The 26,938-nt window shown below is 37.1% G+C and overlaps 2 protein-coding genes across 5 annotated transcripts in view; one reads left to right on the top strand and one right to left on the bottom strand.

Annotated features, from left to right (window-relative positions):
- The first annotated feature begins 6,152 nt into the window (after positions 1-6,152).
- zgc:56095 (uncharacterized protein LOC406286 homolog) lies at positions 6,153-10,154 on the top strand. The gene is made up of 5 exons (XM_017696156.2): positions 6,153-6,263; positions 7,227-7,330; positions 7,535-7,681; positions 8,630-8,755; positions 9,490-10,154. Exons 2-5 carry the CDS (start codon positions 7,229-7,231, stop codon positions 9,637-9,639), a joined length of 525 nt encoding a protein of 174 aa, XP_017551645.1. The 5' UTR covers positions 6,153-6,263; positions 7,227-7,228; the 3' UTR covers positions 9,640-10,154.
- A 4,271-nt stretch (positions 10,155-14,425) lies between these two features.
- rpgrip1 (RPGR interacting protein 1) overlaps positions 14,426-26,938 on the bottom strand; it is a 52,268-nt gene continuing 39,755 nt past the window's right edge. For 3 of the 4 annotated variants that reach the window (XM_017696152.2, XM_017696153.2, XM_017696155.2), the window contains 9 exons: positions 26,522-26,718; positions 25,635-25,685; positions 25,211-25,408; positions 25,050-25,119; positions 24,818-24,918; positions 22,963-23,152; positions 17,211-17,295; positions 16,207-16,334; positions 14,426-16,113 (listed from right to left, as the gene is read on the bottom strand). In XM_017696152.2, coding sequence (XP_017551641.1) covers positions 15,890-16,113; positions 16,207-16,334; positions 17,211-17,295; positions 22,963-23,152; positions 24,818-24,918; positions 25,050-25,119; positions 25,211-25,408; positions 25,635-25,685; positions 26,522-26,718 — 1,244 coding nt within the window. In that variant the 3' untranslated portion in view covers positions 14,426-15,889. The remainder of the gene's footprint in view (positions 16,114-16,206; positions 16,335-17,210; positions 17,296-22,962; positions 23,153-24,817; positions 24,919-25,049; positions 25,120-25,210; positions 25,409-25,634; positions 25,686-26,521; positions 26,719-26,938) is intronic. The other variant, XM_017696154.2, reaches the window with a different exon arrangement.

The raw sequence follows: 26,938 nt of genomic DNA, 5'->3' as shown, positions 1-26,938 counted from the left end.
TCATAACCTGTTTTATTGGTACTTCTCTTTTTTTCTGTTGCTGGGAATATCCAAGCACTTCAACCTTTGCCCTCCCTTTATTATACTTCCCTATTGTGAAACTCCGCCTTTATATTGTTACTCTGTGACTCACGTCTTAATGCTACCTTATCTCCATCTTCTATTACTTCTATTTTCACTTGTACACATTTATCCCATTAGCTCTTTTACCCCTTTCACACAAACTATTTTTGTGTGGTGGGATCTCTTTTCAGTGTTGTTGTTGTACAGCATAGTCCAGCCATATGTTTTAGACACTTTAATTTGCCTTTTGATAGATGTAATGCTGCAAGCATATTTGCATTATGCATAAACAAATGTATCAGCATAACCATTAGGTATTTCTGAATGTGTTGAATCCATAAGTAAACAGGCCAGTACCAGGGAAGAGTTGCAAAAGAAAGAAACAGATGCATGTTTCAGTGCACTTCTTTCAAGAATGTTTGACAAAAAAAAATAGGTAACATATTAATCATAACAATAGTTAAGCTGTGCAGTACTATGTATATGCACCATCAAGCTGAAGCCACAACACAGTCATTGTTTTCTTTCTGCAGCATAGTTCCATAAAAAGGAACCCATGGGCTCATTTGTTTGTTCGTGTAAACAAAACCAAACCTCAGAAGAGATGGTTATCTGGTAAATATCTGTAGTTAAGATGATGGTTGGCTGTATGTAACAGTGCAAAAAAATGTTAGTGGTGAGACATCCCTGTCTAATTGTGACTTTAAAATGTGCCATCATTTTTTTCTATCAATACACATTCTAAAGCATGAAAAGTACCAATGAAATGTTAATAATGATAATGTTACAATCCTTTACAATGTATGACATACAGGCAACAGCTAAATAATCAAAATACCTACATAATTGGGATTAAAAAAGTATATTAAAGCAGATGGCTCAAAACCCAGGCTTTTTTTCATATATAAGAAAGCAAAGCAGTGTTCTATTTAGTGTAACATACACAATGTCTGCCTCAATGAGTCTCTTCTAACATGACAATTTTTATTAATCTACAAGCCACAATTAGTCATTGACAATACATAACTGATACGATGTGATATCTTGTCAGGTGAAATCATGTTATTTCTAGACGATAATACTATCATTCTACATTTTGAGATTACTGTAAGAATATTGTAAGATAAAAAAAGTCAATAAATAATTTAAATTAATTTAAAGTAATTTTATTAAGTGAAATTATATTATATATAATTATATTATATTGCCAAATCATTTTGTCTGTTTTAATAATATTAATGTGAAATAATGCCTGAAACAAGTAATTATCTGCCAATACAGAGAGAAAATTTGGTATAGGGTAAGGTAGAAGTAAGTAATTAATAACTTTAATAGATTACCTTTATGATTAATTGCCCTAATACTCAAGCAAGCTATACTAATATTAACACTACCATTATGTACAGTCTGCTGAGCCTGTGCTGCACTCTGCTTTGATTGAAAAAAATTAAGTTAGGCTTGGGAGTGTAGTGACAAATGATTTGCTTTCTTTCCCTGTTTTTCTTTTCTTTGCTACACTTGTATAGCAACAGTACCCCTCAACTCACACAATGGACCTCTTCTCCAATATGTAGATTAGTGGCTTGCTCATACTAATCTGTGTTCACACAGTTATGTCATCACATAACAACAAGGTATAGTCCATTATAGTCACAATAATACTTCTTAAATATGCAAGCAACACCTTTTTTTGTAATTGTTTTACCTGTTTGTCCCTGTATAAACAACATATGATTTTTTTTTCCTAATCAGCTGTCACGGTCAACTAGATTTTTATTTTTTATGGACCTTTATGAACCTTCTGGCCAAGTTGGTCCAGAGTAAAACTTTTGTCATGATTGATGAGATCTAACCTAGATCAGTAGGAAACTTGCTCCTGATTCAAGCTTTACCTATGGTAGCAAACTGTAACACTCAAAATTGATGTCATTTTCAGATGATAACTTTCAACTTTCAACTTTCCAACTGTGCTGGACTATTGTTTTAAGGAACTAGATTAATGAATATATGTTTTAGAAATTTTCATTTTAACCATATTAACCCTTTAAACTGCAGGTTAATAGCTATTCAATTTTTGGTTTAATCCGTGCTTGAAAAACTTAAACACATTATTTTCTTAACTGTTTATAAAGAAAAATAGCATGAAATAGAACACTCCACAAAACAGGCTTCCCTACCATGCAACCATGTTAGGCTATTGACAGTGCTTTCTATTAAGAACATTTGAAGGATCTATTAAATCTTTTTTCTTCCTTTACAGGATTAGCAATACACCCAGCTAAATATGATAGTATATGTGTGGAGCTTCATATTGATTTTTTATTTATTTTTTTGACATGTAGCCAGCACAATTGGACAAAATATTTATATGGGTCAACCACTGGCTTAATGATGATGATAATATTGACTTCTTGTTGGCTAATGGTCTAATAAGAACTGTGTGTACTGACAACAGTAACTAAATCTGTACACCTGTAATGGGTAATGGTTTGCAGGGGAATAAGATGCTTGTTTATAATAACGATTGTGCACTGTTTTTTTTTCCTAAGCTGGCTGTCTTATATGATCTTAGAACCATAGCATTTTCATTTGTCATTTCTCTGTTTTCATAAATATTTGTATTTTTGTAGATATCTGGACCTTCATAGACATCTCGATTTTCATATGTATGCTCATGGACAAAATCCTCTTTGGCCTGCAGAGAAACCATGATGCACTGGTGCAGGAACACATACTGAGACTAAGGGAGAAAGTGATGGAGAGCAGTGTTAGAGAAGCATATGGCCGAGACCAAACTCTACAGCAGACACACTATGTGTACATTATTTCATATAATGTGCATATGGCTACTGCTAATGTTTCTTCATTGCTTGGTACTGATAACCGACTGTACCTCGGTCTGCACCATGTGAAGCTGGCTGAGTCTCAAGTGATATATACAGTCTGCAACACGGACTGCTTCCTCATTCTCTAGTTGCTGCAGTAACATATCCAGGGCAATCAGAGTAGCTGTCCTGTCCACTCCAGCACTGCAGACCTGGACTCCCCAAGATGATTACATTATTATACCATATCACTGCAGTTGCAGGCCCGTAGCCAGCATTGTGATGGGGGGGGGGTCTTTTTCCCCCAAAAGTGGACTTCATTTGGCTTTCTACTCCAATGCCCCCTAAATACACGAGCACACTTCAAACCTTTTAATTTAGACATATTTTATTCATTATAAGTTTGTTGTGAGTCTGTTGTTGCTGTCCTTATTTGTTCACCTGTTGCTCCCCACTGTTAACATAAATTTGATATAAATGTAAGTGTTACTCAAACTTCCTACATCTGTGATGTGACTTCATTGTCTGTCTCTGTTGCTCACCTCAGTTGTCTGTTGCTTTGTTCCATTGTCTCTGTTGCTGCCCTCCATTATCTGTCTCTGATGTTGCTGTCCTTTATTGCCTATCTCTCTACTGTTGACATAAATAGATAAGAATTACTTCATGAGGTACACTATCGGTATGGTCATTAAAACTTAAACATGAATTTATAATGATATAAATTGAAGTGTTATTCAAATCTTCCTACAACTGTGCTGGGACATTGTCTCTCTCTGTTGCTCACCTAGGTATGTTGTTGCTCTCCCTCCTCTGTATCTCTGTTGCTGTCTGTCTCTGTTGCTTTTCTTCATTGTCTGTCTATTTTTCCTCTCCATCTTTTGTATCTCACCTTCTTTTTCTTTATTTTTTAATTGGGTCTTGCCTTCACTGTCTGTCTGTTTTTCCTCTCCTTTAGGGTCATTTTACGGGAAATCGGACACTTTGGAACTCAACCCACACAGATTTTCATCAAACTTTGTGTGCCTTTTTAGTGGCAATGTAGAACCCCAGAACTGCATTTGCATGAATCTGCCACTAATATAAAGGGAGAAATGGACTAAGAATGTTTTAAGTAGGGCGGCACGGTGGCGTGGTGGGTAGCGCTATCGCCTCACAGCGAGGAGGGCCTGGGTTCGATTCCCCGACCGGGCGGCCAGGGTCCTCTCTGTGTGGAGTTTGCATGTTCTCCCCGTGTCTGTGTGGGTTTCCTCCGGGTTTTCCGGTTTCCTCCCACAGTCCAAAGACATGCAGTCAGGACAATTGGACATGCTAAATTGCCCCTAGGTGTGAGCGTGTGAGTGACTGTCTGTGTCTGTCTGTCTGTCTGCCCTGCGATGGACTCGCGACCTGTCCATGGTGTATCCTGCCTTCCGCCCGAAGACTGCTGGGATAGGCTCCAGCATCCACCCACGACCCTGACGGAGAAGCGGCTTAGAAAATGGATGGATGTTTTAAGTAAGAGGGTAGGGCACTACACATTCAACCTTTATTATGTCAATTTAAATTACAAACAGATGGTTTTGATGCTGTTTGAAAGCTCTTTTCTGGCTCTACAGAGTACACAAACAACATTGAACTCAACAGTTAGGCCCTTTTTAGTGGCAAGGTAGAACTCCAAAACTGCATTTGCATGAATCTGGCACTAATATTTCAGAGGTTGTTCATGACATTGCAGGCTATGTGTGGAAAAGATACTGACCATTTTAAAATAGTTTTTTTTTTATATTCAGATTTTAGTATTTTAATATCTTATAATTTATACTTGGCTAACTGTTGAGTTCAATGTTGTTTGTGTACTCTGTAGAGCCAGAAAAGAGCTTTCAAACAGCATCAAAACCATCTGTTTGTAATATAAATTGACATAATCAAGGTTGAATGTGTAGTGCCCTACCCTCTTACTTAAAACATTCTTAGTCCATTTCTCCCTTTATATTAGTGGCAGATTTATGCAAATGCAGTTCTGGGGTTCTACCTTGCCACTAAAAAGGCACACAAAGTTTGATTAAAATCCGTGTTGGTCGGGCCCCAAAGTGTCTGATTTCACATGAAATGACCCACCATTGTCTGTCCGGCACTGTTAACGCAGGGGAGTTGTAAAGAAATAGAAGCCCTGCACTCAGCAGCTTACCGGGGGGTCGAACGAACCCCAGGGGGGGCTACGGGCCTGTGGGTCACACTTGTTTGAGTAAGTGATTCAAATCTGTCATTAATGTGAAGGACCAGCGCGAATTCCGATCTGAACGTTCTCATTAAGGTCACATGGCCACTAATCAGATACGCATCAGATCTGGGTCCACATATGAAAGTGGCTGAAGATCGCATTTGATTGTCCACACAGCCCTGAAAACATCAGATCTGAGTCACATTAGGGGAAAAAAAATCTGATTTGTGCCACTTCAACCTGGTAATGTGACACACTCTCCACCACCATCATCAAGACATAGACATGTCATAAATCCATTGATACTTTGACTCTTTTCTATTTTATTTGAATCCCACTCTCTCTCTCTCTCTCTCTCTCTCTCTCTCTCTCTCTCTCTCTCTCTCTCTCTCTATATATATATATATATATATATATATATATATATATATATATATTCCTGTTGTTGTTGTTGCTTGCTTTTTGTTTTGTTTTAGTTTATTATTATTTTGTTGGATATATGAATCGTGAAACTGACCTATTGCTGTTTTGGTTTACATTTGTTGAACTGTATTAAGTGCACAAATCAATTAAAAAAAATATACCATTTAAAGGAATATTGTATGGCTCAACGTTTTTTTTTCTTCCACAATCTATTAAGTGGGACTTTTACCTGTTTAATAAACCAGGCAAAGGTAGGGCATTGTTTGGTAAAGGCGCACTTGGACCCACAAAAAGCTACATATTGATATCTCTCATGTACAATGAAGGCCCTGCAAACACGAAATTTTCCGAGGTAAAGTAGAGCGGTGCTTTTAGGAAACTTATTTACTTCAGCCTACTGGCAGTAGGTAAGTAAAGTAATGGTAAATTGTCGGCAAAGAAATGGAGTAAAACATTTGAATAGTAACATACGTCTTTTCTTTAATGTTGATGAATTATGCAAAATAAAGTTTATTTTTTAAGAGTTACAAAGGCTAAACAGCACCCAACGTGGACTTACATAGACATGTAATTTCTGTATTCTGAGGAAGTATTCCGCTGTATCTAAATCGTTGATACAAATGTGTCCAGTAGGGAGCAGTACTACAGCCTCCGACATTCGGGCTATAATAAGGGCTAAAGGAAGAAGACACGGTCAGTATACAACAGAACAGCGGGGCGAGAGCTGCTGAAGAGTAAAGCGGAACCAGAGAGTAAGTTCAGGAGAACATTTTTTACAAACAAGATCTAGATCCTCCGATATCGCCATGCACGGTTATCAGCGTTAGTTGTTCTGTTTGTGGTCGCTAGTAGTAGGTTTTCTTTGATCGCTATATAAGCGACGATCAGAGAAGATCCGCTTTTGTTGGTTTGTGTAGCTGTTAGATAATAGTTCATATTTCCACTACATAACCAAACCAGTCATGTCGTTCTGCGTATAATATCTGGCTGTAATCTTAAGGACTTAACGTCTTCGTGCAAAGCAATAAATGGCCGAAGTGCTTTTAAAATAACGCAAGACCAGCGTTGCAGGCGCTGGAGAGAGAAGGTTCCTCAACAGTGTGTCATTGTGAAATGGAGCACTCGGTGGATTACCTCCTGTAGGATGAGCGCTCTGGCTCCTTTATGCATTGATTTTCCTAAAGAGACTTAAAAAAAATAATTTAAGTTACTGTCTTTAAGTTGCTCGAATCTCCAGGTTGGTTGCAGGTGTAGTATGAAGTTTTGAGTTTTCATTTATTCTCCCAGATTGTACAGTTATTTATTTGTTAGTTTGTTTGTTTGTTTGTACTAAATGTAGAACTATATAGTTAATAAACAAATAAATTAGGCTTACTGAATATGAACGGGACCAGAATTACAGCAGACAGCTTGGCAACAAATGGGAGTTAATTTTGGGGCATATGTCTTTTTGACTCTAAATGAAAAAAACATCAGACCTAATTATTTAATGAAACATCTATCTCTTGGCCAGTGGAAGAGCTAAGTACTGTTCTTTTTGTGCAATTAGAATTATTATTAAATGTGATGCATCATTGTAGTATATCCTAGCTTATATATTGCTGAAATGGATACAAAATATGATCAAGCTTTTTTTTTTTTTAAATCAAGCCCAGCAAACCTTGGCCATTAACAGATTTCTTGTTTTGTCTTCTTTATTGTTTTATTCTTCCTAGAGATGCAGTCAGTGATCAAACACAATCTCCACTCTGAGAGTGAAGCAGCTGTCAATAGGCTGATCAACATCAAGCTAACAGCATCCTACACCTACCTCTCTCTTGTGAGTTCTTCAGTTCCTCTCCTCTTATACTTTTTTTTGCCAATAACTCTGGTCCTCCAAGCACTGGGTTGATTTGGCTGCTGACTTGCATTCTTAGCTCATGTGATATTGATGTAAATTGCATGATATATCTAATGAAATACCATTGTCAACGATGTGTAGAATAGTACATTTTACATACTGATGCCTGTCTGTTTCTTTCAGGGCATGTATTTTGACAGGGATGATGTAGCTCTGCCAAACTTCTCCAGTTTTTTTCTGGAGCGCTCTGTGAAGGAGAGAGAGCAAGCTGAGAGTCTGCTGGAGTATCAGAACACAAGGGGTGGAAAAGTCCTTCTTCAGACCATCGCGGTCAGTTAGCCTTTGTGTGTTTCTTTCTTCTGAATCTTTTATTTGTGTCTTCTTTACATTTTGATTTTTAGCCTTTAGAGTTGTAATAAGCATGAGTTGATTTAGGCCTCAGTTTTGCATAATATACTTTTAGTATGTTAACAGTTTGCACTAGCTCAGGTTATGTATACTTTGGCATGCTCTTCAGAAGAACTTGATATTTTTACACTGGCATAGCAATCTCTTTTGAAGTAGGCCAGTACTGTAGCTGAGAATTAATTGGGTCAAGATTTAAGTTGCATTCTGGCATAATACACCATTATGTTAGCACCCTGATCCTTGTGGTACCCATTCTAGTAATCTGGCTTATATTTTAGTTAACCAGCAAGAGATTTTAGGGACTAAAAATCTTACCGAATGATAGTGTTTCAGCTTCAAGCATGTGTTGCTTGTTGAAGGTAATGGGGTATAGTAAGTCTTTATGGCATCTTTTAAACACTCCTACCACATAATTTGCATCACCTGTAAGCATTTATGACCTGTGAAATGAAATAAAAATGGCATGACATTTGGAAATACATTCATATCTTAACCTGCCATTTAGATTATTTGACTTGGATCTTTTTAATTTACATTTACAGCATTTAGCAGACGTTCTTATCCAGAGCGACTTACAAGAAGTGCTTTTTGTCTATCTAGAGAAAGTATCTTTGCTAATTACCAATAGGTTAAAGAAAAAGACAGTCCGGAGCTTTGGTACTGCTAGAAACAGAAGTCACTGTAGATACCCAGAGAAAAAGGAACAGAGTTGAACACAGAACTCTGTGCCGTTCAATGCAATATAATACAATAAACTACAATATACAGTGCAATACAATATATAAGTGCAGGTTATAATTCAATGCTTTTAATGCACCCCACAGTAAAGTGATATTTAATTAAGACCCATCTCTCCAATTTTGCTTCCAGAAGCCAAGTCGTGAAGATTGGAGAGGTGGCCAGGATGCCATTTCTTTCTCTCTTGAGTACCAGAAATCCTTGAACAACTCTCTGCTTGATATCCACCGCATAGCAGGGAAACACACTGATCCCCACGTAAGTTGTGTATTTAGGACAAAGGATAGTAAGAATCCAGTTGGTGTTTGATTTAATTGTTTCAGCTTTGTACATGTAAGGGGAGGATGTATTGGCTGTGTCTTTCCTTACAGCTGCAGATACGCTCAGCTTTTACACACAAGCTTAACTGTCTTCTGTTTCCTCTTAATTATCAGAATGGAATGTTATGCTTAGTGTGCTTAAAATTTCCTGTTGTGCTAGAATATTGTTTCATATACCCTGTTCTAGTTTGCAAGTTCTAGCTAGACCACTTTCTTCACTGAAACTCCTGGAAGTTAATTTGTACTACATGGCTTCCTGTTTTCAATGCACCAGAGTCATATCATTAGATAATAAGCTCTTTCTGTTTCTGTTTCTCTTTCTGTTGGATGCAACAGAGTTGTTACCCACCCTCTTTTTGAAGATCCTGAAGGTTTCACCTCCCAACACACCTCATTTATTAAGCACTATTGAAGGGTTAGGGTTAGTATTAGATGGTATTAGATGGATCAGGTGAGATTGATTAGAGCTAAAGTCTACAGGAAGATAGCTCTCCAGAAACAGGGTTGGTGACCATTGCAACAGAGCAAGCAAAACATGACACTGCATGGCCTGTGAATTTCAAGGGCTGGAGTTAGGACACCTTAAACCAGACCTTGTAGTCTGTGGTGGCTCCCCTGTGAAATGACTTTTTTTTTTTTTTTTTTTTTTTTTTTCCTCCCCCCCCCCCACAGATGTGTGACTTCCTGGAGAGCCAGTTCCTGCCAGACAGCCATGAAACCATTAAGAAACTGGGTGACTACCTCAGCAGCCTGACACGAATCACCTCCAGCGAGCCCAACGGCCACATGGGAGAATATCTCTTTGACAAACACACTCTGTGAATAGCTTCCTAATAGTTATTAGTACCTCAACAGGCATCATTCCTTGATGAAGAGTGCAATAGCGTTAGCCAGATGTTACTCCTGCCAAGTTTCAAACAACAAAAATGAACTGGAAAGACTGCCTCTCAACTCCTGTCTGTGGAGGCAAAGCCATATAAAATCCCTAAGAATGAGATCTTGAGAAAAAATGTAATAAGCTAAAATACCAGCTATACATGCTGAAAGTAGTGTGTGGGGAAAGATTTGTCAGCCCAAATTAGATGCCTCAAACTATGGTGATAAGTTACAAACCTTGGTGCTAAGAATCCGTGTGGCTTCAACAAGACTGGCAAGCAGTGTTCTGTGACTGCCATTTTGTCATTTTCATTTCAGGAAAGAGAAAATTTGTAACTTGGTTTCAAAACTGTTCATCTCTTCCATTTCAGATCAGTCACTGCTGTGCATTCTGTCATCTGATGGGTTCCGTTAATATGAATTACAAAGTTAAATAAAGTTACATGAAATTTACAACATAATATGGTGTTACCTTCTCATGTGAAATGTTCTAAAATGTTCTTTTTTTTTTTTTTTTTTTTTTTGGTTTGGGATCTCCTCCTCCTGTGCTATGCCTTTTACCCAGAAGAATTTCTTTTACTGGCTTTAGCTTCCATTGAAAAATTGAAGAGTCTTTGGCTTGTAGATTAAATCTAAATTACTTTTAAGAAGAAGACTGACGCATGAATTACCCATGTTTATAGAAAATAATGCTCTGTGTGTGTGTGTGTGTGTGTGTGTGTGTGTGTGTGTGTGTGTGTGTGTGTGTGTGTGTGTGTGTGTGTGTGTGTGTGTGTGTGTGTGTGTATATATATGTGTGTATATATATATATATGTGTGTGTGTGTATATATGTGTGTATATATATGTGTGTGTGTGTATGTATGTGTATGTATATATATATATATATATATATATATATATATATATATATATATATATATATATATATATATATATATATATATATATATATATATATATATATATATATATATATATATATATAAATAAATAAAAAAATATACACAAATACATTTATTTTAATAAAGAAGGCTGGGTCATTCTTAAAAGTTTAGAATAAAATAGTTTCTCTTCCATCTTATGCAGCTAGGATGTGTAAACTGGTGTTTAATGTTTTAATAGATGGTATTTCGAGGGCCTCGTGCGCAGCTTTGCTGATGCTAGCAATACTTGCACTGAATTGCTAAAAACATTAATGCAAAATCTGTACCAATCTAATTAGAAGTTTCAAAATTTAGTTTAAAACAGTTTCGCCCCTGGACATCACATAATTATGTTACGGCATAGAATAGAGTCCTAATTTTGTTGTGTGAATTTATATAGCTATAAAAAAGTGATATTAGGTTTGATGCAAAAAAAAAGAACTGTCTCAATGACTGTCCAATGCTTTCACAAATGATACTGACAAAAAAAGTTTTAAAATATTTTTTGTCTTATTCTGATTACATGTGTCTCATTCCTAAAAAAACATGAAATCAGCATTATTGTATGCAGAAGCAGCAGAGATCAGTTTTATTGGAGGGGCCTGGATCTGCTACGTGATGACACGGAAAATGTGCTTTTCAACTTTTCAACGTTTCACTGGTTTCTACCGTCTAAGTAATTGATGGCCAATGTTGAACCATGACTATTAGCGCTAGGCCTATACTTCTGTAGACCTATACGATCAGGCATAACATTATGACCACCTGCTTGTTTCTACGCTCATTGTGGACAGTGAGTGGACACAGTGTTGTGTGCACTTGTTTCTACACTCATAATAGAGTGGACAGTGAATGGACACAGTGTTTAAAGCAGCACTGCTGTGTCTGATCCACTCATACTAGCACAACACATACTAACACACCATCACCACCATGTTAATGTTACTGCAGTGCTGAGAATGATCCATCACCCAAATAGTACCTTCTATATGGGGGTCCTGACCACTTAAGAACAGGGTAAAAGGGGCTAACAAAGTATCAGAGAAACAGATGGACTACAGTCTGTAACTGTAAGACTACAAAGTGCACCTATACAGTAAGTGGAGCTGATAAAATGGACAATGAGCATAGAAACAAGGAGGTGCTCATAATGTTATGCCTGATTGGTGTATTAGCTTATATTTTACTTTGCTGAAGTTCCACAGATCATAAGAGCTGCCTTTGAAGACAAAATGGCATTTGCAAGAAAGAAAGGATAAAGCAATTGGACTTTTTGGTTTTTACTTTTATTACATAAACCTTTTAAAATCTGCGTTCTACAGTATATGTATGCACTTGTGAGTTCCACATTACCCAAGATTTATCTCTTTAACTGTAAACTTTGGATGTTTTTCTTTGTTGCCATCACAATCTTTTTGAGATCAGTGTGAGAGGATAAGATGTGAATGAGAAGTAACCATTGTGATGTATTTAATAAATCCTTACCTTTCTTCTTTATTCTAATAAGCAGTAAGTTATGAATTTGATGTTTTCATTTTATTTAACAAAAAGTACCAATCCTTCAGAGTTAATACAGGCATGGGGAGTGTGGCAGCAGTTTCAGGACGTTTTGCAGTAACTGTCACCACTCCCTCTCTTAAAAAGAACGTTTTCACTAATCATATGTTTGCTCCTGTCTGAAATTGTGGTGATAATAAAAGGACTTTGTAAGACTGCAAAAATGCTGACTCACAGTCTGAATCTTAGGCTTGGGTGTTATTTGTTGTGGTTACTGAAAAAGTGGAGAGGTGTCTTTACTTTTAAAGAAATATATAATCAATGTGTGGATGGTGAGAAAGACTGAGTAAAAAAAAAAAAAAAACACTATGCTTAAAAACATACATTTCATGACCGAGCTCTTGTGCATGGCCTTTGTATGTTTGCATGAGATATACAAGGATGGTGATTCAAATGCACTATCAGTGAGATACAGGAGTCTAAAGTACACCTCAATGTATGAATAGATAAGAGCCACATGACACTGTATATGATTGTACACAACAAACACTCTGTGTCTGACTAGACATACTGTCTAAAACATTGTTTTACAATAGTTTTAAGATAAGGTTTTTGTCCAAAATGTTTTTTTTAACATCCACTCATGGTGGAGAGATACATGTAGTGTGTTCTTTGTGTAGCACACAAAGGAAACATTGTTTCTGATCTAACACGATTTTACAACTGTCATCATTACCTCAACATACACTCACCAGCCGCTTTATTAGGTATACCTGTTCAATTGCTTGTTAACCCAAATAGCTAATCAGCCAATCATATGGCTACAACTCAATGCATTAAGGTATGTAGAGGTGGTCAAGACAACTTGCTGAAGTGCAAACCGAGCATCAGAATGGGGAAGAAAGGTGATTTAAGTGACTTTGAACGTGGCGTGGTTGTTGGTGCCAGACAGGCTGGTCTGAGTATTTCAGAAACTGCTGATCTACTGGGATTTTCACACAAATCTCTAGGGTTTACAGAGAACGGTACGAAAAAGAGAAAATATCCAGTGGTGCGGCAGTTGTGTGGGTGAAAATGCCTTGTTGATGTGAGAGGTCAGAGGAGAATGGGCATAATGGTTCAAGATGATAGAAAGGCAACAGTAACAAATAACCAACCAAAATCTTTGAATGTTTCCAACACCTTGTTGAAAGTATGCCACGAAAAATTAAGGCAGTTCTGAAGGCAAAAGGGGGTCCAACCTTTTATCAGCAAGGTGTACTTAACAAAGTGGCTGGTGAGTGGTATATGTCAGACACGTCTAAGTTCACTGATTATTTTGGATAGCAAATAAAATGGCTATATTTATACTGTACATATCATGACCCGTGGTGCTATTAAGAAATCCAAATGAATAAGTTTCTTCACAATGTACCATTTCACATCAAAACATTCAGAATGACTTTCAATAGAAATGTTTGCTGGAATTTCATTAAAATATCCAGTTTTACTGAGAAATTCTTCACATTAAATTTCCCTAAAAAACAGAGCTTGACACTCCTGCATTAAAGCAAGTTCTACACATTAGAACTGCAGTGTCATCATGTTTGTGCGGCAGACGACTAGCCTGACCTGAGTCATTAGAGCAACTGTCAAGAGAAGACAAAATATTAGCCTTAAAGGAGGCAGTTAAGAACATCCTGAGACTCTACAATTTGCCTTATACCACGCAGAAGTATTAAGTCATTGTGGTGAAGGCAACCAGGTTGTTGCAAAAAGTGTGAGACATAAAATTACAAAATGACAATAAATTGCAGTGTGCATTACATGTTATCACACTAGCTGACATTTTAGCTTTAATCTGAGTACACTTTAAATTGAAAGCATTTTGAATAGAGTGTTACTGTTGTAGTTTATTCCATTGACTGATTTGCCAATATGTACATCGGTGTTACTGGTAAGTGTATTTTCACATGGGATAGAGAGATCAATACAGATGTATTGATGTGTCCAGTCCTTACATTTCCTTTTGAGAGCTGATCATAAATATAAAAAATGCACTGTTTTATTTAACCAGTAATAGTATTGTACTGTATTGTATTTAACAAGTAATTGTAACAAGTGTATTTGCATTCATTTATTTGAATGAGAATTTCATGCTGAAAAGAGTAAGAAAAAGATTGTGTGGGATAGGAAAAGACACACACAGACGTTACCCAGGTAAATAGTCATAGGCCTAAATTTGAGTTACTGTAATCATTTAATACCAATAATTTCCTGAAACAGTTCTAAATGAGCACAACTGTGCAGCAATTCAATGGCAGTCAAAAACATGTGCATGTGTCATACACCTCATTTTAATATGATGTGTTTGTTTTGTATGTTCAGCTGAAGGAGTAAAACTACATTAAGAACAGAGATTCCAACAACACAAAGCAAGATACTACACAGGCTTAATTAAATTGAAATCTGTGGGAATACATTGGAAAATGTGAGGAGAAGACCAAAAATCCAACCAGTAAGGATGTTCGTTGGACAACAATGAAGAATATGTGGGCGGTTTCTCTGAACTGCAGAGCAATGCAATGTCGGAAACGGGACATCTGTCAAGAACCGCACAGCTTGTCACATGGCTTTCTGCTGCCTCCAACTGGTGCAGACAGCACTGATTATAACAAAAGCATCTTTTGTTGTTTGTTGTTCATGTCGCTTGCTGTTTGGACATGGTGTTCTTTTTCCTGCTGTGTTGTTAATTAAGTTCCCACAGAGAGTCAAAACAGCTGTTTACTGGTGTCTCATAGGTGTCCCCTAGTGGCATGGGGCCCTGGGCACCTGCCATAAAACCCATTGGATAATCCGGGCCTGCCTCACAGATAGCCAATAGTGCAGGACAGTCAGTCACTGACAAACTCATCTGTTCTAACAAAAATAAAGTAATGTGATCCACAGGGTTCTATTTTAGGATCTCTATTATTTACATTATGCTATCACTAGGTCCCACTACATTATATATGCTACCACTAGATAATGAATTTCCACTGCTGTGATGATGACACACATTTTATATACTGGCCAAACCAGAAGATAAATTTTAACTTAATCAGATTGAGGGCCATGTGAAAGACATAAAACACTGCATATCAAGTAACGTCCTCCTACTCAAACTGGACAAAGCAGAGATTCTACTTCTCTGTGGGCCTCATTCACCAACTATTCTTAAGAAGACATTTCTTTCTAAAATCCATTTACCAGTTTTTATGAAGACTCAATATTTTCTTATTTGGAATGTGTTATTAGGTAAAAAAAAAACTAGTTTACACCTTTATTATGTTAAGGTATTACTGTAATGTACTGCTGTCAGGATGTTCCAGCCTTAACAAGTTTTATTTAGAGTTAGAGAACTAGAAGGTTTGAGCTCATCAGTCCAGTTTTATCAACCTTATATTGTTTGCCAGTTAATTTCCCCATTGAGCACAAAATCCTTCTACTGACATATAAAGCTCTAAATGGATAGTATTACAAAAGTATCTTTAAAAAGTGGGCTCTGAGTGTTCCACTCTTGTGGAATATGGCAATAAAGCTGTGACACCAGATTTTTCTTCAGGTAATTAATTGTTTTATTTTAAATTCAGTGTGAAGCAGAAAGTGATTCACTTTGCAAATGTCAATGGTAAAGGCATGCCACGTAAGAGTGACAATTTCACAATACCCCAAAATCATCCCTGTCAAAATAGTCTTTAGATTAAAAGAAATCTTTCTGTACATCAAGATTAAAATGAACACATATAGCTTTTTTCAAAAAAAATCATCATCATCAAAATCGATCACTTGCATGTCTTTGCCTTTCTTTATTGATTCTTTTTTCTGCACCTCCTCCTCTTCATCCTCTGTCACTGCCTCTGCGTCTTTCTTCTGCTTCTGGTCTTGGTATTCCCAGTAGATTCCTGTTAAAGCCTGAGCAGCTTCTAGAGACACTCGCAGCTTCCCCACTACCTCCTGCTCATCATCCATACTGAAAACTGAGAGAAAGAGACAAAGAGAACAAACTCATTTTTAAAGGGGTGATGACTTTGCATGGTGAACATCCCTATAAGAGGTTAACACCAACTTACTGTCAATTTGCCGTTCAATTACATCATTTCCTGTCAGCAGAAGTTCTTGCAAGTCCAGGTGGGCTTGGCCAACATCTTCACACTCATCTTCCTCACTCAGTGGCTCACTCACAACAGTGAATTTTAACCTGAGTGATTAGCAAGGTCATTATTATTAGCAAGGTATTATATTCTTCCCAAACAATTTAGCTTAGCACATCTTGTTGGACTCGAATTTATGGAAAACGTAAAAAGTTCACCCTACAGTGATATTATGAGAGTAGGGCATTTAAGTAGAAGCATGCGATGGTGACTTCCTCATCGCAAACACTTTATTGAGATAAAAGCCAACAACAGTGGTGAATAAACCCCAACAAAAAATCTCAATGTCTCAATAACTTGTCATGTGCCCTTGAGCATCAATTACAGCTTGACAACTCGCATCCCACTCTTCTTGAAGGGTGGCCCTCAGGTCATTAAGGTTCTGAGGTACAGAGTTACGAGCCTCTACACGGCGACTCAGCTGATCCCATAGGTTTTCTATGGGATTCAGGTCTGGAGAAAGTGCAGGCCACGCCATTTGAGGCATGAAATTAGGCCTGTGTTGTTCATGCAGAAGCACAATGACTGGATTAATGATGTCATTCAGTAGTATGGGCTTGTCACTGTACCATTCACAAAGTGTAAGGCAGTTCTGTATTGACTAGACACACCTGCCCACACTGCAACACCACCACTACCTTGCTGTTAAGCTCCTTGTTAGAGAACAGCAAGTTGTAAAAAAAGTACTGAAAGACTGTGCATTCAAAAGTTTAGAGAAGGTTACATTAAGTTCACCTGTAAAGATTAGACTGTGTTTTAGGTTCATCCTGAAATTTCACCCGAAAGCCAAATATCCCTAACTTTTTGTAAGTAGTGTATATCATCCCTCAGTCCCCTTAACACAGACTGTACCAGAAATGAGCATCAGGCAGTGCATTGGGATTTTTTTTTCTCTGTCTTACTCTCCACTATTTTTTGTTTACCTGCCCTGGTTGGGGTCAGTGCCTTCCAGCATAGTGTAAAGGTAGCGCCTCAGAGGAGCTGCCTCCATGGTGTCCACATGTATGACTAAAAAAAAAGTCAGGGATGGACAGAAAGTTAAGAAACTTTTAATATTAAGAAAAAGCAGGCAATAGAATCGGCAATAAAGCAACAGCGTCCTTGTTCCATAGTAGACTTTCTTCTCATCAGTCTCCCTTTTCATAAATGCAAGTACTTACACTCTTAAAAATAAAAGTGCTTAAAATGGTTCCTTGGAGCAATGCCACAGAAGAACCATACTTTGTTCCTTGAAATAATTCTTTAAAGAGGATTATTTAACCTACATGATTAGGTCATGTAGTCAAGGACGTTATGTCCTTGATTACTTGGTTCAGAGCTAGTGGAAGTGGCTGGGGAAAGGGAGGTCTGGGCCTCATTGCTTAGGATGCTCCCCCCGCGACCCAAACCCCAGGGAAAAGGAAGATAATGGATGGATGGATGGATGGATGGAAAGACATGTTATGTTTGTGAACTACACTGTATTCCCTGACAGTGTGGTGAACTCATTAAAATTATTCTATTTGTAAGCAAAACTGCAAAACAGTTCAAACAGCTTAAAACATTAAAGTTCATACAAAGATATTCAAGTTTTAATCTCAATAAGCTCAACATTTTCAAGTAAGGACAATCAGTAAAATCATTGTTTTTCATGTAATATTTACGGAGCGTCTGACGCAATGCGCTCCTGCATGCCTATTGCTTAAAACCATCTAATTAGCATACTGGGATTTCTGAACAAACATGGCGGACAGTGCTGCTGGTGCGCGAAAACTTTCTTTCTTAGCAGTTATTTTTAAAACACTTCATTTACTCCCTTTAACTGGATAAGTACATGTTCTGCTCTAAACACTGATATAATTTGCGGTAAGAAACGTTGTTGTTTTTATTAAAGAAGCTATTTTGAATTGCGCGCGCGTTTTTGAACTCCAACGCGTGCGCCTTGTTAGCAGCCCCGTGAGAGAGAGAGAAAGAGAGAGAGAGTGAGTGAGTGAGTGAGTGAGTGAGTGAGTGAGTGAAGTACTAGTGCCAGTGGTCTTCATTTTCCTCACTGTGGCTCCCCTTCTCATGCTTGGAATTGTAATTTGGTAAGTATTTTTAAAAATGTTTTAATTGTAGTTCGTTTTTGAGGTAAATAAAACTTGCAGTGTGTCCGTTTACTTTGCCTGTAACTTGGCTTGTCGTGACATGTAACAGCTAGTTAGGTTAACTTGCTAAGCTAGCGTTAGCTAGCTAGCTAACGTTAAAGAGAAACGTTATCTAAACGTCTACCCATAGCGGTTGTTAATGTCTAAACTTGGTAAACTTTTGTTACTTTCTTGGTAATTTAGACTGTGTTTAAACTTGTATTTCCTCTTTCTGCTTTTAGTTTAAGTTTGATATTCCTGTACTGACAACAGAAAATGCAAATAATAGGCTAAAGCAGAGGCTACACTTTAATTCTTTTTGCAGTGTGTTCCTTTAAAATTGCCTAATGTTGATGTAGTTACTGAAATATGTTTTATTATTACTTTGCATGCTTAAGGATTTAATGATAAGAGCAGATGCGTTGATGTAAATGCAATTCATTGGTGCTTTTGAATTTTTTTTTTTTTTTTTAATCATTACAAACAAAATCATGATTCTTTGGTGTTGACTACTGTAAAAACATTGATACATTTGTTGCATTGTCAAAGACATTTGTATTTTTGTGTGCATGAACAGGAGGGTGCACTAAAGACAAATGTGTGTCCAGCCCCTAAAAGATAACTGCATAGGTAAGTCTAATGAGTATTAAGTGCTAATTTTTTAAGCAAATGCACTCTGTCCAACTATAGAGCATAGAGAAATACAACAGTTCAATTTGACCTGTACTCTTTTCTGAAACAAGTTTAGACAGTACAGAATCCGTAAAACCCATTTTAGTAAATAAAAAAAACTTTTAGAAATATAGAGCTCCAAGTTTTAGCTTTTTGTCCGTTGCCTGGTTGTCATTTTGTCAATTTGTTTATACTGGCAGATATGGAGTGGAAATGCAGGTTATGTGGTGCCTTCTGTGATACTTGTGGCAAGTTACTTTTTCATTATCGTTTGCATAATTTGTACTAATTTTAAATGCAGATTGTAATGTGTTGTAAACACAACAAATTGTACAGTTGAACATTTAATCTAATTTGTATTCCTATTGCTGAATGTTTAAGTTTGTGCAGAATTTCACAGGATCACAAATATCAACTTGTGAAGCTAATTCTATGCAGAGTTATACAAGCATACACCAAGACTATTGGCTGTCTACTGGCAGAAGGCTGCACGTACTGGCAAGACTGCTGAAGCTCTGAGGAGCATATTTAGTGCTTATGATCTTCTGGTAAGAGACCACATTTGGTATTCATTTTAACGAAGATATTGCACAAAATCTTCTGCTTTGCTGTGTTTTTCCTCTGCTTCTCTGTTTTTTCCTCTGCTTCCCATGTTTCTTCCTATCCTGCATCTCCTGCTGCTTCTGTTGCTTTACTCTTCTCCATCTGCTTCTTCTCATTCCCTCATCTAAAGAGTTTCACATCTATTTACAGGAGCAATGTGATGTTAACCACAGACGTACTGTTGCACTTCGAGCCCTCCCTGTGTTCCTTCGTGATAATGACTCTGCTTTTTTCAGGACTTGGATCGTAAGTTATTAAATATGTACAGGATGATATTAACAAATATTGCAGGATACCCTTTTATTTTACAAATGCAATGGAATGACACATCTGAATACCCCAGCAAGTAATGGCTCTAGGAAGCAACCATATTTTGTTCCTGAAATAAAAGCATGTCCTTCGTGCCCAAAGCAGGCCTGATAGTTTTCAGGCGCCACGCCGGAATTCCGGCGTACCGATGTGTCTGCGAGAAAAAAAAGGTTCGCCTAGTGCAGGGGTCGGCAACCTTTTTGACTCAGAGCCATAAAAGCAAAATAATTGGAAATTTATTTCAGTGAGAGCCACATAATATATTAAAACGACGACGACATCTCACTCTAGCGAACGGCGGGGGGGCGGGTGACGACGCCGACATGTCAGTCAAGCGAACCGAAATAGTGGACGTTTGTGCGGAACATTTTTTTAAGTCTCAAAAATAATATACGTTAATTAAATTAATTATTTTCAAAAGCTGAGCCTCTTCAGAGGGATCAAAGAGCATGCGGCTCCGGAGCCGCGGGTTGCCGACCCCTGGCCTAGTGATCTGACCATAGGATCTGACACTTCTCTTGATCTGACATGCGCAGGTTTCACTGTAACCAACACCAAGGCCTAGCCTACTAGCCATTAAGCCAGTCAGAAACAGGGGGGGTGGGACTTGCTTTGACCAAACAAATTGATAGATTCAGTAGGAAATCCCGGGAAATACACGTGCAAATTTTTTTCCACTGTCAACGCGAAACGTATAAACTCAGCCATGGAACACAACTATATTAAGCCTGGGGAAAACGGAACTGAATAGTAATTTTAGGGCTGTAGTATTATTTATGAGTTTGTTCTGTAACTGTAACTGTTTCAAAATATTTAAAATAAATGGTGCATAGTTTGCTATTATATTTTTAAAAGAAATTAATGTGTCCTTGTTCATGTCATTTAGTCAATGGTTAAGCTACTAGTTGGTCTTCTCAGCATGGTGAATGAAGACCAGAGTTCCCGTGTTCATTTCAGCCCGGCAAGGTTTGCCATTGTGCTGGAAGGTGACATTGTCCTGAATGACCTTTCGTATTTGGCTGATGCTTTTCTCATGTTAGTTGGTTTAATGTATGCGTTAAACATCAGCTATCCAAAAGAACTGACCCACACCTTCAACTTCATTCAAAAAGTCCTCATGGGCTTGGATGACTTTAAATCACTAGCACCCAGGCTGCTAAATCTAAAAAATGATCTGCTAGGGAGGGTGTAATTGGCAAATGATTCAATCCCTCTTGATGGGACCTTTTGTAGGTCCTGCATTTTGTAAATGTCTGTTGATTCATCACCTTTCTGTGCTCCTGTTTGTTAAACCTGCTGTTGTGGTAAGTTTGTTTTTATTTTTGCTGGATTATAGTGCCACTTCTTTAAATGCATAGTCCCAGAAATTGTTGTGTTGGAGATTCACAAATATGTTCAGAAAATGAGCCAGTTTGTGCTGTTTAAAGTGTATTTATTTTATTTTATTGTTGCAATGGTACAGGCCATTGGATACAGAACTGTTGCTGCACCAGTGCATGTTTACTAAGGGCTTACCCAAACAGGCTTAAAATATTTTTGTTTAATACTTTTTCTTTATTTTGTTTCATGGAAATACTTTTTTCCCTTTCTTGTACTCAGAGCATCACTATTAATACAGGGCTATGCCTGTTGTGATTACTATATTTTATTGGACAATATACTGCCCCAAAGATTATTGCAATAGTTGATAGTCATTTTAAGGCTAATTTATGTGAGTGAAAATATAATAGCATGATAATTATTAATTAATACTAATTATTTTATTACTTTTAATAATTACTAATATTAAGAAATTGTGAGTGGAATATAAATGAATAAATAAATCTAATTATAGTTAAGCAAGTTAAAGCAAATAAAATAAAACCAAAAAAGGTGACATACTGGCTCATTCTCATATGCTCTATTCATTAAACCCAATGGGCAATACTGAAGCCTGCAAAAATTGAGGTCATGCAGATTTTTTTTTTGTACCATTAGACAATATTGTGATTGTGACGAGCCTATACAAAGCCATACATTTTTATTTATTTATTTTTGTTTAAAGTTTTTACAGTTTGTGCTTAAATATGTTTTAACTTCAGCAAGAAGTTTTATTGCACCTCAGCAGCTGTTTTATATATTTGTTAAAATGACTGTTGTTTATGGGGTATTGAGTAAATGTACCCAATAGCTTGCATTTGTTAAAATAAAAGGTTAATTTGAGCAGATTCAGATTTCCTTGTTTCATATTCATTTTTTGTGAAGGTATTTTGAGTTAAGTTTACTCAATTACTTTGTGGTAATTAGTTTCCTCAAATATTTTAAGTTATGTATTAGACATATGAGTATTCGCTAGTTGAAATGTTTGAGTAAATTAAGAGTCTGTCTGATATATTTTTAATTTAAACTTAATACAACTTTTTGAGTATTCCAAACTAATAAAATGTATATGTTTTGAGTTCATTAAAATTAACTTAGTATAGTTGAGAACATTTTAACATTACTTTAAGTAGAACGTATACTGTTATTTTAAGTTACACTGAATTTAAAAAGTTCTAAAAATATAATATTGAGTAAAAGCTAATCAGTTTTATGAAGTTCAGTGCACATAAATACTTTATATTCTTTGCACTTGAAACAATAGAGTTTGTCTACTTAAATAGTTTGTGGTAATCAGTTTCCTCAAAAATTGAGTTACCTGAACTTATTCGGGTTTACAGTGTATGCTGGATTTAAGAGATTAAAATTTGTTATCAGGTATAATATTATTTATATATTTTCATACATTGTTAGTGATACTGGCCATCAATAAACAGTATCAACATAGGCATAAATGAGCCAATATTAACCCAAAAGGCCCATTTCATGAACACCAAATTGAATGGATGGAATATGATTAGAATTGAAGCTAAGCTAAGCAAACAGGTAGAACCCATAAATGCAGTACATGTCCACTAAACAAAAGACTCTGAAAATACATTGGCAGTCAGTGCAATAGTGCACCAACCTCTGGTAAAGTTGTAGTGTATTTCCTCTCCCTCTGTTGGTTTCCGCAGAGACATGGGAGTTTCTGTGGTCTGCAAAGGAACACCAAAGAGCCGGTACTCCACATAAACTTGCTGCACTGACTGGTTCAAAGCAACACTTGAGGAAGGGTCAAACACAAGTGATAAGATCTCCACTCGAAGTCTGTCCCCCTGAAAAACAAAACAAAGGGTATCAATTAATTTCACATTTATTGTGTCTTTGAATACATACTACAATACGCTATATCACCAAATATATTCGCTTGTCTGCCTTCACACACATATGAAATTGAGTGCCATCCTATTCTTAATCCATAGGGTTTAAAATTATGTTGGCCTACCATTTGCCGCTGTAACAGCTTCAACTATTCTGCAAAGGCTTTCCACAAGGTTTAGGAGTGTGTTAATGGGAATTTTTGACCATTCTTCCAGAAGCACATTTGTGAAGTCTGACACTGACGTTGGACAGGAAGCCCTGGCTCATAGGCTCCAATTCATCGCAAAGGTGTTCTATGGGGTTGAGGTCAGGTCTGTGTACAGGCCAGTCAAGTATGATTCATTACTCCAGAGAACACGTCTCCACTGTTCTAGAATCCAGTGGCGGCACTTTATACCACTGTATTCCACGCTTTGCATTGCGCTTGGTGATGTAAGACTTGGATGCAGCTGCTCAGCCATGGAAATCCATTCCATGTTCTCCGTTCTCTATGCTATTTTTGATCTAATCTGAAGACCACATGAAGTTTGGAGGTCTGTAGTGATTGACTCTGCAGAAAGTTGGTGACACCTCAGCATCCACTGACCCCACTCTGTCATTTTATGTGGCGTACCACTTCGTGGCTGAGTTGCTTTCATTCCCAATTGCTTTCACTTTCTTATAATACCACTGACAGTTGACTGTGGAATATTTAGTAGCGAGGAAATTTCTTGACTGCACTTGTTGCACAGGTGGCGTCCTATCACGGTACCACGCTGCAATTCACGGAGCTCCTGAGAACAACCCATTCTTTCACTAATATTTGTAGAAGCAGTCTACATGCAAAGGTCCTTGGTATTATATACTCAAGTCAAGGATACTGAATACATGAATATATATATATTCATTTTATATATATATATATATATATATATATATATATATATATATATATATATATATATATACACACACACACACTCACCAGCCATGTTCATTAGGTACATGTTCAGTTGCTTGTTGACACAAATAGCTAATCAGCCAATCACATGGCTGCAACTTAATGCATTTAGGCATGTAGAGGTGGTCAAGACAACTTGCTGAAGTGCAAACCGAGCATCAGAATGGGGAAGAAAGGTGTTTTAAGTGACTTTTAACACGGCATGGCTGTTGGTGCCAGACGGGCTGGTCTGAGTATATCAGAAACTGCTGATCTACTGGCATTTTCATGCACAACCATCTCTAGGGTTTATAGAGAACGGTCTGAAAAAGAGAAATTATCCAGTGAGCGGCAGTTGTGTGGATGAAAATGCCTTGTTGATGTGAGAGGTCAGAGGAGAATGGGCAGACTGGTTCAAGATGATAGCAACAGTAACTCAAATAACCAACCAAAATCTCTGAGGAATGTTTCCAACAACTTGTTGAAAGTACGCCATGAAGAATTAAGGCAAAAGGGGGTCCAAACGTTTACTAGCAAGGTGTACCTAATATAGTGGCCAGTGAGAGTGTGTGAGTATGTATGTATGTATGTATGTGTGTATATATATATATATATATATATATATATATATAATGTTCAACATTTTATTTAGCAGTTATGTGTAAAACTAATTTCAAATGCACTCATCAGCCTTGCATACCTTTTTAACGGGTTTTGGTGTTTGAGGGATTATAATAACATCACTACCACTTGAGATACTTGATTCCTCAGACTCCAAGACTTCCTCACTGTCCTCTGGAGCTGCTCAGGTGAAGTCACAGTAGCAAAATCAATTTAATCTTTTTTTCATATATTATAATGCATACTATCAAAACCTACAATAAATGTAGGTTGTTTATCTACATTGAATGTAGATAAACAACCTTTCTCACCTCTCCCACTCTTAGACATCTGTTCTTCTTCCTCTTCCTCCTCTTCTTCCCGTTTTACTGATTTTATATCCTTTAAAGGAGAAAATGGATAAACCTTGAATGTGATGTCAAGGGTTCAGATGTCAAGGGTTTTTTTGGGGGGGACCATTTCTTTTTCTTACTTGTACTCTTGTATCACTTCCTAATTTCCTCTGCTGGCTGCTTGAGAAAACTGGCAACCATATGTCTGTAGTATGGTCAAAATCAGGTGACCTGCTGGGCTTAACCAGACCCTTGTTGCGTGACTTCATGTGAATGGTTTGGGCACATAGCGAGCTCTCAGGTTTATGTATTTTGATTGGTGGAGGCTGGGGCAGTCGCTAAAAAAGAGAAAATGCAATATGAAGTGATCCTTTTAATCTTTCATCCAGTCAATACCTGATTCCTTTATTGCTTGGCTACATTGTAAATAAGGGTCTCCCTCAGTGTATTCTGAGTTTAAATAAAGGTTGATTGATTTATTGTTTGATTTTATTGACCATTTCATAAACTAAGCAGTGTAAAAGATAAAGTTCAAATACTTAAAGAGTAGAATATGATTTTTACCTGGTCCCTTTCATCATTGCGAGGACTCAGCTTTTGTTGAGCTGCTTTTGACTGAAACCAAAAAGATGTTCAATAAGTGAAGAGTGAAAAAGAAAACTTGCATTTCTGTGTGCTTTTCATTTTGCATAAGAGTAAATCTACTTCCAAGTATAACTGCACTTTCTTCAATAATGCTTTAATCCTCATTGTCCATTTTATCAACTCCACTTACTATATAGGTGCATTTTGTAGTTCTACAATTATAGATTTGTAGTTCTACAATTATATATTTCTACAACTGTTTCTCTGCATACTATGTTAGCCCCCTTTTACCCTGTTCTTCAGTGGTCAGGACCCCCATGGATCCTCACAGAGCAGGTACTATTTGGGTGGTGGATCATTCTCAGTAACACTCTTTAATTGTAGAACTACAAAGTGCACCTATATAGTAAGTCAAGCTGATGAAATGGACAAGGAGCATAGAAACAAGGAGGTGGTCATAATGTTATGCTTGATCAGTGAATATCATAATCTTTAGTGTGAATGAACTTGGAAGTTGGAACTGACAAATTATAAGCAGAAAATCAGCATTAGAAAATATAAGCTATGTAAGAAGGAATAGGAGAAAAAAATCAACTGAAATTAAATAAATAAATAAGTCAATATGATAATGACATAATGAACTGATATCTAATCACCTACTTGTTACTATACACTGATTTGCATTTACAGGCTCTGTATGTTTAACTGGTTTAAATTAGTATTTGGTATTCTAGGAATACTAGGAATAATGCCCCTAATGTAACAGGGCATATAATTTAAGAAACCATATCATGATGAAAATGCATCATGATGTAACAACAGTGACAAAACATTCTAATTTTGCCCACAACTACACACAAACACACCCTGGGCTTAGCGATCGGCCTCTGTAAAACTTCAGTTCCAACTTCAGTTCTGTCTTCAGTCTTCTCCAGCCTCTCTGTTCTTTCCTTTTTTCTTGGTCTAGAAGGAATTTCTGGTGATTGGAAGGGGTACCTCCACTGAAGATGCACCCTCACTGTACCTCTAGGTCCCCCAGCAGGGTCCCTCAGGACATAATCACCTGATAGAAGCCAACAGATTTAGTTCAACTTGCTAATCAATACAAACATACATGCCCTGACAGACAGTCTTTGAACAACCAAGTTTATTGAAATTATCAGTGAGAAAATTAGATGTGCTTGCTGATGTCTTTTACAGACGGACATATTTAATCTCATTATCCCAGGATGTTTTAGAAGTGTTTATTTAGGACTGAAACTCAAAACGTACTATTGTATTTT

The sequence above is a fragment of the Pygocentrus nattereri genome, chromosome 24, assembly GCF_015220715.1.
Source record: "Pygocentrus nattereri isolate fPygNat1 chromosome 24, fPygNat1.pri, whole genome shotgun sequence".
Classification (NCBI taxonomy): Eukaryota; Metazoa; Chordata; class Actinopteri; order Characiformes; family Serrasalmidae; genus Pygocentrus; species Pygocentrus nattereri.
The sequence above is the reverse complement of the archived record's forward strand: the minus strand, read 5'-3'. Positions and strand labels throughout refer to the sequence as shown.

What these genes read in the sequence shown, in the direction of transcription:
- zgc:56095 (XM_017696156.2), top strand. Translation starts at nt 7,229, where the DNA reads ATGCAGTCAGTGATCAAACACAATCTCCACTCTGAGAGTGAAGCAGCT. An exon ending in CCTACACCTACCTCTCTCTT is followed by an intron (nt 7,331 to 7,534) that starts GTGAGTTCTTCA and finishes TGTTTCTTTCAG; the next exon opens with GGCATGTATTTTGACAGGGA. An exon ending in GGAAACACACTGATCCCCAC is followed by an intron (nt 8,756 to 9,489) that starts GTAAGTTGTGTA and finishes CCCCCCCCACAG; the next exon opens with ATGTGTGACTTCCTGGAGAG.